Source organism: Gopherus evgoodei, chromosome 8 (genome assembly GCF_007399415.2).
Source record: "Gopherus evgoodei ecotype Sinaloan lineage chromosome 8, rGopEvg1_v1.p, whole genome shotgun sequence".
Classification (NCBI taxonomy): domain Eukaryota; kingdom Metazoa; phylum Chordata; order Testudines; family Testudinidae; genus Gopherus; species Gopherus evgoodei.
In genome coordinates, this window is record NC_044329.1 from 67,921,842 (window position 1) to 67,935,278 (window position 13,437).

A 13,437-nucleotide genomic window follows, 5' to 3' on the forward strand; every position below is an offset into this window, starting at 1 on the left:
AGAGTCAGGAGTTCTGATTCTAAGTTCAATTGACATTAAAGCTAAAAGAACCATGTCCAAGCTATACCCCTGTCTTGATGCATTTTCTCAAAGGCTAGAGAGAAAGCAAACAGGAATGAGTTTCTCCAAACCAAATGTATCATTTGAAATGAAGGGTTTGGGTAGGCTTTGAAGGGAAAAAAAGAGAAAAGATAACTTACTAATAAAATAAAGATACTACCATGGAGAGAAAAAACAACCCACACAAATCAACCATCTGCTTAAGAAGAGACCACCAAGAAGACTTAAGCAAATATATTCAGAATTTCTTTAGAAATCAAGATGATACTGATGGATTGAACAAAAGTCAACAAAACAAACACCAATACTCATAGGTTCTACAAAAAATCCAGCAACCTACCAAACATTTCAACTGCGAGGGATACAGGAAACATTAACCAAAGACAGGAAAGAAGGCAGATATTGTTGTTAAGGCACTCAGAAGATCTGGGCTCTATTCCTGGCTCTATCACACACTTCCCGTCGAACTTTGGACAAGTTACTCTACATTTCTAGGCTGCAGTTCCATATCTGTAAAATGGGCATAATAATTCTTTTTCCCATTCTTTTCAGAATTGTCTATTTAAATTACATGCTCCTTGGGGCAGGGACTATCTCTTGCTATGTGTATGTACAGTGACTAGCCCAATGGAGCCTTTGTTTCAGTTGCACCACTAAGGACTATGATAACACAAATAAATGAATAATAAATCATTGGTATTCCTAGGTCTTAAAGCCCACGCCTTTTTTGAACAGTAAATTACTTCTGAAAATACCCTGACAGTCCTAATAATTCATGGCCACCAAATATGTATAACTGAAGCCACTTTCTCTTGAACAATTGTGAGAAGTGCCCATAGAGGCCAAAAGCACAACTTTCAACTATAACTTGACAAGAATACGAAGTCTTCCATGTGATCAGCACACTGCAGGTTGGGGCAATTCTTTAACAGCAGTATTTGTTGACAAAAAAATTTCCTCTCCAAAGATTTTGGATACCCAAAAGCAGACTGTAAGTTTTTGGGGGCAGGAACTGGATGAGGTCCTGATGGTGACTGGGCTTCAAAATGCTAATGGAATCCAAATATTAAATAATAATATGTAATTAATAACAACTCTTTGCCCATTAATTTTTGCTCCTAAATCAAAACCCAAGAATCAGACTTTAGCTTACAATTCCAGCATTTTTTTAAAGTAAAACAGCTTTATATAAATGAAAACTATAAGATACTTATATTAAAATTACTGCATGCATTCTCTGTTTGGAAAATATACACAGCTTTTGTAACTATGCTTCCAAATGTTATATTGATAATATGGAGTATTACAGTTTAAGGTCACAATACAGGAAACATTTAGCCACATGCTTACGTTCATCTTTGTTCCAGCTTAAGTGCCTTCCTGAATTGGGGCATGCATCATTATTAGTGTATTCATTCACACAATTTATTAATGTTTTCATGAGTTACCTAGATTGACAAAGCTAGACATTATTATAGCTACGTATCTCAGAATTAAACATAATATAATATATTAGCTATCTTACCAGCAGTAGTCCAGAAGGTGTGGAGGAAGCACTGGGATGTATATGTGTTGCCAATACATTGGATATAACAATGCAGCTGACCCATGAACACAAGCAGTTAACTGAAAATAAAAATATGTACAAAGAATTGACGACAAAAAAATTTTAACACAAAGTACAAAATTTAAAATGAAATGTTTATATTTTTAAAGTCTCAACTGTATGAAAAAATGTTTAAACGTAGCATTGTTAATATTATTTTCAACTGTTAAGATATCATAGTTTAGGGCTAGAACAGACCACCAGATCATCTAGTCTGGCCTCCTGAATATCACATGCCACCAACACCACCCAGCACTCACACACTAAACCCAAAAAACAACATTAGACCAAAGTATTATAGACCATCATAACCTCTGAACACAGACTCATAGACTTTAAGGCCAGAAGGGACCATCATGATCACCTAGTCTGATCTCCTGCATATTGCAGGCCACAGAATCTCATACACCCACTACTACAGTAGGCCCTTAACCTCTGGCTGGGCTACTGACATCCTCCAACCTGGATTTAAAGACTTCAAGTGTACAAACATTTACAAAATGATAAACTGACACAATTTGAAAAGGATGCCCCTAATAATTATCCCTCCTAAGCCATGCTCCCTTAGAAAAGAAAAAAAGAGCAAACAGATGTCCTTGCATCATGCCTGCAAACTCAGACGTTACTCTAACATCAGAAATTAATCCTATACTTTTTTTATTTTGTTTTAAATCCCCATTAATAAGTCATACAAAGGATAGCCATCCAAGAGCATAGCAAGCCCGCTGCATGCCCCAAAACTGAAATAGTTTTCCAGCCAATAATTTAAAGAGCCAAATACCCAAATCTTCTGCCTTCCACAGACATCTTAGCAAACAAATAGTCTTTGTCTTTGGGAAAATAATGCAATTTCCTGCAAATCACCCTTGGTAATCTTGGATAAAAGACCTGAGCCACAAAAGAGAAGCTCCCTCTATTCCTGTAACTCAACACCACATCACAAGCAACAGTGTCAAAGGTAGAAGACAGGTCGAGTATCATCATCATGGACATTTGGGACTCAAGTGAACTTACACAACATTCCATTCATTTGAGAAGGAGAATAAGTAACTTTCAGACACTATTCCTGAGGGCTGAACTAAATTCTCCTTAGTCTTTTTCTGCCTTCATCTCTATACAACTTTTGGAAAAAAAGAGTCCAGTAATTCAGGACACTTCAAATGATATGAGACCAGCTTTGTCACCTTTTCAAATAACCCCTCCCAGAAAATTCGTGGTGAGGGACAGGACAGAAGTTGACAAGAAATGGTTCTCTGACCTGTAGGTGAACAACTTCTGGTATGAGGCACCTTGGTCTCCTGTAATGAGATGTTAGTCTCCACTAATATTGGTCCAAGCAGCCCAGTTTGTTTTACCATTCATGAGGTGCTATCTTGCAGGCTGTATGTCACAGATCCTTACCTGGAGGACCTACTTCTACACAGTATTGTGAATAAAACCATTTGAAACAACCAATAATTACTTTGCATTTGCTCTCCCATACTGGGCCCTCCTACCATGAAGACAGATAAACTGGACTGAATCTGGTTGATTTTATTCATAAAATAGGTGGGAAATTGCACAAAATGAGAAAATAGCAACACTGTTTCCAAACAGAGGTAGCCCATATCCAGCACGAGACATCACCAAGAACACAATCCTACTGATCTGAAGTTCTCAGATGGAGTAAAAGAACAGAAGGGAGGGAGGAAGGAAACACCTTTCCTATGCATAGGATTTTGGAAACCCAACCATATAATAAGACTCAAAATCTTATCTTTTTAGTTCCACTATTGGTGCTACAATTGCCTTCCCTGGTACTTGATTTGCCACAGATAATCCGATGGTGATCTATGATAATAGCACAGCCAGAAAGAGGTTTAGAAGCCACCTTGCTTATGGAAGAAGACAAAAGATGGTTATAATGTCTTATTAGGTCATCGATAAAGTGACTATCCAATATTGACTTAATTAGTACTGGTCTTTATTAAGCATGCATTTCTACTGTAGCATATGTAAGAGCTAAAACAATGTGGATCCTGCTAGTATGGTGCTGAGATTTTATGGATTTTATAGCGGAAATCTCTTCATGGAATAAAGCAGCAATTAAAGCTTTAGCATCCTGGGTCTCTTGGACAGTTATATTTGTTTATAAAAATTATAGAACAATTTTGCATATACATTTTTATAATAAAAATGGAAAAAATAATTATAAGAACACAGACAATTACAATTTGTGCAGCACAGTTTGCTCATCACTCAGATTAATATAATACGATTAAATATGGAAAAAAAGAGGGTCTGAAAGCTCCTGAGGGATATCATTAGGGCAAATTGCCAAAGAATGAAACATGAGCCAGTCAGGAGAGTCTGGAAACTGCAATAATACCAAGGGACTTGAATGTTCGACAGTTGGAGCTTCAGTAATGTGTGAACTGCAGGTTATGGTATCAAGAGACTCTGTTCACTGACACATAGGATGTCACTATTGACCAACGAACTGCCCAAGCTTGACAGCTATACTACAGGAAGCCAAGTATATCATAATTCCATATTTAAACTGTACATTTCAGATTAACATTTTGTTTCTTAGCTTTATGTCAAACAACTACATTGTACTGTTTTTGGCATTAAGGCAATGTCCAATTTAATAATTATTGCTTTGTTACAAAGAGTTAATTATTCATTTATCTTTTGGCAAATGCATATCCTTCCTTTCTCTCCTGCACTTATTATTATTTGTTAGATTTATCTAGGATTGCTTTCCTTTACATTTTAAGTAATATTCTTGAAGCTGTAGAACAAATTCAGTACTGTTTTCAAGTATTTTATACAAAATGGATGTGATTCACAAATTAAAATATTTCTATTATATTATATTATATTTTGTATTTCAAGCCAAACTGTCCATATAAAAAATATTGTTGTAGACATTTCAATCACAGACTGAAATAAAGCAAAGTGCTGGTTAGAAGATTTGCAAAATTTTGAAAAAGATCTCTTTATCTAGTTAATGAAGTTGTGTTAATCAAGAGTTTAAAATTGTATATCTTATATTTACACATTCACAAAAAACAGATACATGCACACAAGCATTTCTATTTATAGTTATGGAAAAAATTGAAAAATGTGCATTATGTTTTGGTTTGCGCTCATTACCAAAGCAATCTAGGAAATGAATAATTACATTGCACAAGATATTTTAAGTTCTATAACTGGTCTTTACCACTTTGCGATCCACATTTTGGGCTGACATTCAGAAGATAAAAAATGTTAAATTAATGCATAACATGACTTTACTCTTTTCTAGCAGTGAAAGTATGGACTTAACTGGTTTATTCATTTAATGAAGTTCATTATATTTCTCCTTACATTTTGTATTTAATACACCAAAAATGTATTGTTAAAACATTTCTATCTATTCCTTAAACAAGAGTAAGTGGATTTAAACATACCACTGGGAGGTATATAAATATTTAGTATGCATTCTAACTTCTAATGAAATATAGAATATATTAAGAATATACGGGACAAAGATACTTTTCATCTGAATGACACTGAATATTGTGTCAACTCTCCATTACAACATTTGTGAAGTGATAACTGTGGCATTTGTGTCATGAAAGAATTTTGCACTTTTATCTTGATATTTTATTTTGCTTTTGGTTTACCTTGTGATTTTACCTTTTCAAAAAATTAAGAACTGTACTATTATTTCCCAAAAGCATTAACCATCTAAATAACTGCACCTTAATATTTGTAGTATTCTCCCCGCTAGGTGCAGGAAAATATAGGGAATTCTGTAGCTATTGGGATAAAACTATCTTTAGCTTAAATTAACGATATATTTAAGGAAAAATCTAAAAATATTTAAGGGACATTCTATACTTGATCATTTGACCTCGGCAGTTTATAAGTCCACCATTTCGTGCAGTGGGATTCAGGAGAAACCTCTGAAAGTCTTAGAGAGGAGTGGACACCTGACTCTAGGTTCCAGTGGTGACTGCTAAGGGAGCAATTAATTGGGTATTAAAGAGCTGTTGTTCATAGGACTGCAAGGAATGGTAATATATGACCACCAGAGTGCAGTATTTAGCACGCTGTCGGGAGCTGAGTAAATAAGGCGTGGGGCAGAAAGTGGAGTCTGAATCCATTGGTGCTGATGCAGAGAAAAGTGGTATAGGTAACAATGATTGTGGCTGAAATAAGTAGTGAACAGTGTGGTTTATGTGAGTCCCTGGCAGAATGCAGGATTGCTTTTGTTCTCTGGGGAGAAGAGTACATTTAACTGGAGACTGCATCCAGACTGAATTCCATTTCTCCAGGGATTACTGAGAATTACAAAAGAGAGTGTGGTTCAGATATTTTTCGGGGCAGAAAGCATCTTTAGTAAATTGTCTTGGAGTTGTCTTCAAGATTGTGGCTAGTCCTACCCATCCTATCAGTTGCTACTGGAGTTTACATCAACTGCAAAATCTGATCAATTTCTGCATGTAGAAACTGATATTCCGTTCCCCAGCAAAAACTTGTGGCTTACATTCTTGTCTGGCAAAATTCCTTTTGTAACATGAGATGTTCTGATTGGCACATAATTCTATGGTTTTAAAGAAGATGGAGAAAGTTTGTTGCATGAACTTTGCTAGACCCGACTGTTTGGTATTTCTATACCAGTATTTGATTTTCTAGATATTGAAAGTGGGGGCAAAACAGCTACAAAAGCACCTGGACAGAAATGTTTGTTTGATAACTTTTTGTTTGTTTTCTGAGAGGGAGCTTAAATATGGTGCTGAGATAGCCTTTGTCAGTCACAAATAACATGACGGAAAAGGCTGCCTTTGTTGGTATTATTATGGCTGTCAGAATCATGTGATACTGTCTGTCAGTAGATTCTTTTGCATTTTCAAGTATGACTGGGAATGTTTACATCTGTTTCCGGTGCTACCTGACAAGGGATTCTAGTCAGTATCATCAACATCAATCATAGGTGCTGGAACTAAGGGTTCAGGGGGTGATGCAGCACTCCCTGACTTGAAGTGGTTTCCATTACATTTTAGTTCAATGGCTCACAGCACCCCCACTATAAAAACTGTTCCAGCACCCCAGAAATCCTGTGTTGTGTTCCTATGAGATTTGTAATAACTCTAGTGCTCTTTAATGCTATCTGCTACTGCTTTGAAAAGTGTGTGGGAAGTAGGTGCTTACTTATAATACCAAGCTACATATGCTACTTTCTCCAGACACTTAGAGGATTTCGTTGTTTAAGAAATTTCCTTAGTGAAATTCATGACAAGATGGCACTAAATTAGCAGAGACTGAATCCCAATAAGATTGAAATTATGCTGAGCAAGTTGGGTAAGAAATGTGAGGAGAGTCAGAGTTTCCTTACATCTTCCTATTTCAGATAGTCTCTTCAGAAGCCTGACAACGTTCAAAAACTGAGGCACCCTTGAAGAGCAACTGCTGTTAGATGGTGCTAGGTCAGATGTAGTTAAAGCAAGTTTGTTCTTTCCCTAAGAACATCAAAAGACTATAGCTTTCTTTCTCTCTTACACACAAGGACTTGACAATTCTGATATGTGCCTTTGGTACTCCAACGTTCAACCCTATCAATGAACCTTTACTATGAGCTTTCAAAATGACTGGTCAACTGCCTGCAGCTAGGGCAGTCTGAGGTAAAACAACTGTCCATGGTGTCAACAGAGAGGATTCTGCCTAACCCTGGTTATACTTTGCACTGGTTTCCTGCTTGGGTACAGACATGTTTCAGATTTTGATCTTAATATTTAAAGCTCATGGTGGAGAAGAAGTATATTATTGAGGGTCTGGTGTTCTATCTATCTTCTTGTCTTCTAAGATTCCATTATAACTGGGCATGGAACTGAATTTGGAACTGTGTTTAAAATCAGCTTAAACAAGTTCTCCAGTTAAACTATTTTCTTATATGTTTTGTAAACTTTATTAGAATCATGTTTTAAAATCATATTTATAATTGGCAAGCAAATCATGTCCAAAATCAATTTAAACAGTTCCTAAACTCATTTCCTAGTCTAAAATGTTTATACTTATTGAATAAATATCCACATATGATATAGGAGGTGTTGTAATCCAGTGGATAAAGCAGTGGACAGACTCAGGAGACTGGATTCTATTTCTGGTGCTGGACAAGTAACTTTGCCGTTGTGCCTCAGTTTCCCCATTTGTAAAATGAAAATGATTATACTTAATTCCTTTGTAAAGTGTTTTAATACCTACAGATGAAAAGAACTATATAAAAGCTAGATATTAATTAATTTATTATTATTATTAAGAAGGTGAGTATGGCTGCAAGAGAAGTATATTATTTATAAAATGTTTCCAGTCTTGCTTGTGTTATCATCTTTTTGGAATGATTCAATAAAATAATATGGCTTTAGAAGGTCATTTGTCAATTCCAGACTGTGAAATGCATGAGTCTTTATATGCCATAAAGGAACATATCCTTAAAACAAACCAACAAACAAAACTTGACTATGCTTTCAGAAGTTTGTATGACCTGTACACACTGGAGTCAATGTTCTGTCAGGAACTGTGGGAAAACTGTAACCTAATCATCTGACTTTGCACAGCAGGGACACATGTTTAATACTGTATGCTCTCTCAGCAGTAGTACATGCTCAAACATGTCAGATTTATCGCTAAAAAACATCGACTAGCCGAGAGCTGTCAGTAAAGTATTCTCTGGAAATCTTTACATTTGTACCTCTATTTTGATTTTATATTATTTCTATTTAGGTTCTTACAACAATACGCAGCACCACAGCATCTGAGCACTAGTTAACAATATTTAATGCATTACAATGCAAGTTTACATGCTACATATTTTGACAAACCAGAAGGATTTGCCTTTTGGAAATACATCTCTCTAGTAAACTAATTTAATTAAAACTAGCAACAGAGACTGACTTCAGTTTATACTTTTTCGCAGTCTGGTGTCTATGTCAACAAGAGAAGCAATTTTCTACAATATTTTATTATTTTTTAATTTCTGCAGAAACACTGAAATCTTTCTGAAACAATGCTGTTTTGAGTTGAAAGTTTTTTGTTAACAGATTTCTACAATATATTTATTTGAAAGCTACTTGCAGATCCATCTAATTCAAGTGAAAGATCTGAAAACAATATCACACAAACCATTTTTCTTATCTGACAGTTAACATTCTATCAGTATAAATTACTTTGTTCAAAGCACTTTCTGTAACCTCCAATGAAAACAAAACTGAGAGAATACAGATGACAAAATTTACAATCATGACAATATGAAAAATAGGATTTTATAAAAACTTAGTAGCAGAATGTTGTCTGTAAGCCAAACACAGTGACTCAAATTAGACAAAATGCACAAGTAAAATTAACCTGTGGTGCCATACAATAACCTTTAAAAAAATCTACCATATGAGCTATAGCATAAAAAATCAATTCCCCAAAACATTTTCTAATGTTGTCAGTGGCTTTGAATGTCATGTCTAGAAATGAGCCCTGGCACACTCTTCCTCAAAGTCCCATAGACCTAATGGTTTGTCTGCCTCCCATTGCAACCCCAAAGATGATGATCTTACCCCTCTATTTAAATTTATCTTTTCATCCAAGGAAATAAAATGAACTGTTGGACATTGAATAAATAACATGAAAATGTTAATTTTAAACTTAAGGGAAGTTATTTTTAAACTATACCTACTTTTCCAATTTTGTCCTCTTTTTATCTGTATTTTCAATAAGTTTATTCTGTGCATTTGACAGCATTTTGTGTACAGTCATTTCACTGTGTTGCTGATGGGCAGTTGTTATTTCTCTCATGATGCAGCATGGTGATATCACTCTTGTATACTACCTTGGAAGGGAAAAGAATTCACATAATTCTTGCCTAGCCTTATGGGCTTAGGAAAAGGGTGTTTCCCAGTAATAGCAGTGGAGTAGAAAATGAAATTGAAGAGGCATTGGGCAGGTGAGTGCCCAGAAAGGAGCAGGTGCAAGGAGGAAACTGATCTTATTTTCCTGCACAAAACATCTTTCTAGGCATAAGTGGAAGTGGAGGCTTAAGAGGTAGCAGAGACAAGCCCTTTGTAATTTTTTTAAATGTTTTTCCTCCAAAAAGAGCTAGAACATATTTTAAAGGGTGCTCTTTAGAAGAGTGTTTTGAAAAATATTAGTCAAGTTTAACAAGTTCAAATTGAGTGTCCCCTTACGTTTTAGACTAAATAAAGAATGTATCTCCATTCTGGTGCTCCTTTAATCTTGAAAAAGTTAACTCCACCTACCACTGCTTTCTTCTCACTTTTTTGTCTTTTCTAACATTTGCTTTCAGTCTCCCAGTATTCTTTCCATTTCCATGTGCTATCCTTCCTTCCTTCCCCTCTTGCTCACTTATATCCTACTTTCTAAATCTCTCCCTAATTTTTCCCATCTCCCCCAACCTCTCTTTCTCCAAACACAGGTTTCCTCACCCGTTTCCCCCCTTACTACTTTCTGTCTCACTCATAATCCTTTCTCTCCCTCTTTCCCCCCCATCCTACTACTTCCTCTCTCTATGCAAAAGAAGTGGCCCTACCATAAAAAAAGGGGTGGGGGGGGAGGTTGCATATGTTTTTCCCCTCTGAAGGGGGAATTCTCAAGAATAATTTTTTCATCCTCCCTCAAAAGGTAGAGGAACTCTATGGCATGCTTTCCTGCTGTCCACTAATTAAGCAGCAGCAGGGAACAACACTCTTTGTGAATAGCTGACAAGCGATTTATTTACTGCAAGCAAGACTAGAGACTATCATTGGCAATGTTGTAATTCATCTTCTGAACAGTGAATATGAGGAAGAGAAATGATGGGATGGACAAGGAGCTGTGGTAAGTGGGAAAAAGTAGATAGCTAAATACTGCTGGTATGGTATGCGGGCAAAAAGTGCAAGTGTGACACACCAATTCAGTTCAGGCATTGACCACATCTCCACTGTATCAACTGAGTAATAGCTTTTTTCAAGGGACCTTATTGCTCTGGCAATTCATAATGGAATCTGGTCACCAGTTCAAAATGGCCCAGCTACATAGTGACTCAGCACCTGAAGAGTTTTTTAGTGACCTTTTGTCCAGGTCCACAAAAACTGACGTTATCTTTGGCACTTACGGCACTCTTGTTTCGTAATGCTTACTGAATTGCCAGGGATTACTGGACATGAAAAGTGAGGAAGAGTCCCAGTCAGACCAGGAATTTTTTCTTTTTGCCTTAGTGTAAAACTGCAGATGGTGGGTTTTTTAAAAGGTAATTTGCTGATCCACCTTTGAATCATGACCTTTTCTTGAAAAGAAAACGAACTCTTATTTTTAGAGCACGATAGTTCTATTACGTATGTTTCTATACAGATAGCAGGTAAGGGGAGAAAAACTACAACACTTATGTAACTCCCACCTAATCAGATAAAACCAGAATTGTCAACAGTGTAATTCCTGATCACAGGTTTCACTGCTTTTCCCCAATTCATGTCTGGTGTCACTCATCTTGTTATTGTATTGTAAAGACAGGAAGGATGATCCAGTGTTCATGATACCAGCGTAAGACTAGGGAGACCTAGGTTCAATTCCCTACTCTCCTCAGGTCTTTTGGTGTCTCCTTAGGCAAGTCACTTATTCTCTGTGTGTGTCAGTTCCCCACCTTAAAATGACATTTATTTTTGTACTGCTGCTGTTCATCATTTGTTTCCAGGCACCAACAGTGGTAATAATGCTGTGTGTGTGTGTTTTAATGAGATTTCTGGGCATTTGTTTAATATCAGTTAAATCTTTGCAATGCTTTATGAATGGGATAACAAATTAATATCACTTTCCTACTTTCCAGAGCTAAATTCATTCCTCAGCTATGTCCACACACACCCTTTTGACCTTACTGGAATTTTGTGCATATATTTGAGAGCAGAATTTCACCCTAAGTCTGTATTTTGCATAGAATTATCAGGATAACTCCACTCAACATGATTGCTGCTATAAAGTTTACAATCAGTTTCTCAGATGAAGGGCAGCCATATTGCACTGCACCAACCAAAAGAATCTGCTTAAAGAACTGGTATAACTAGCCATGGGAGGATCACCCCAGTGTAGGGGGATCACTCTGGAGGCACAGAGCCATCATAGCAATTTCTATGCCAGTGCCTTCCCCCAGCATTTGGGCACAACTGGACCTGATCCCCAGATACTGTTTTGGATCCTTCAGTTTACACCTGAGGAACATTCCTGCAAACAGCCAACCCAGGACTAACAAGTAAAAAAGTGAGCTCCAAATCCCTTCCTCACTGACTTACACTGTGTGCTCTACAGCCACTCCAAGGACCTGCCCCACTACCAAAGTAGCGGTCAGCAGTTATTCTTTAAACATGGCCAAGGATGAATCTGCAGCCTACGAACCACAAAGATATTATTAAAGGAAAGGCAAAAATAGACAATTAATGTTGAACTTGCTTTGCGACTCAGTGGACAATAATACCACCTAGGGACACATGTTCCCAAACTCATGAATCTCTCTTTTAAGGTCAGCTGCAGAAGCAGCAAAGTGATGTGCAAAGGTGATGCACTTAGCATTTAAGTTAAGGAGACTGTGCTTTGCATTCCTACCAGCTGGTCAGCAGCATCACATCCTCAAAGGACTCATCTGGTCTTCCTAGTCCCTGGTTGACTGTAGATACTATGACTGTCAAGGCAAGGGAGCTGAACAGAATTTATTGGGTAAAAATAATCCATACAGGCTCAACAAGATTCTAAAGACCCCATTCAATCCAACTAACTATGCTGTATTCAGTGACTGAGTGGGGCTGCTCTTTTTGCATATAAGCAAGGAAAAGCCCAAAATCAAATACCTACAAAAATAGTTACATCTATTATTAACATGATGAAATAATTCCTACTGCATTCCTTTATATGTAAGCTTCTCCAGAAAGGGCTCACAGACAGTGAAGTCAAAACTTTAACTACAGTGCTTACAGACTTATCAGCCTAGTATTAGCTAAAACAAATATTGGTCAAAATGGAGATAACATTTAGACATCTGCTTTAAAGTGAAGCTTCCTTTCCACCTGCCACATAGGCCACAAAAGATACACTCTAGTTAACATATTACTGACAGCATGATGAGAAAGCTCCTGTCAGATGCTGGCCAGCCGGGTTTTTGAGACAAAATGCACAGCCCCAGCTGACTAGTTAGAGAAAGTCTGTTAAGGTACAATTATAGAGGCATATGACAAGCCTTCATGCTTGACTGACTTGAGAACTGATGACATGGCTTTAAACAACCTCCGGTCACAAAACAGCAATAAGTCAACTGATGCACTGTTGTAAAATCATGATTTATTCCTTCGCTTTGAATACATGAGACTATGGTATGATGTTCTGGTAGACTACCACAGCAGGTTCACTTGGGGCCTAAACATCTAGGGCCTGTCTACAGCATGCATAAAATCTATGTTCTAGCTCAGCCTTACTAGAAAAGCTTACCACACTAACTTAATAATATATGCAAACATTGAATAAAAAATAAACTGCATTAAAACTTACTATTATATCCCCATTTAATTAGTAAAACAATGTATACAAATATAGCAGTGGATGCTAAAATACTAATATACGAAAATATTCAATATTTTAACATGACATCTAAGACCAGTCCTCCTTATTCAGTTAAAGTGAAACAACAAAAATCACCCCTGTGAATATATCCCACGCGTTGTTTCATTCACTAATTCCAAAATGTAATTTGTTTTTCTTTTATAGATACCTGTTCAAAA

The 13,437-nt window shown here is 36.7% G+C and overlaps 1 protein-coding gene across 3 annotated transcripts in view; it reads right to left on the reverse strand.

Annotated features, from left to right (window-relative positions):
• Positions 1-13,437, reverse strand: part of DENND1B (DENN domain containing 1B) — a 275,660-nt gene that overhangs the window by 92,394 nt on the left and 169,829 nt on the right. For all 3 annotated transcript variants that reach the window (XM_030572009.1, XM_030572008.1, XM_030572010.1), the window contains one exon: positions 1,586-1,686. In XM_030572009.1, the coding sequence (XP_030427869.1) occupies positions 1,586-1,686 (101 nt within the window). The remainder of the gene's footprint in view (positions 1-1,585; positions 1,687-13,437) is intronic.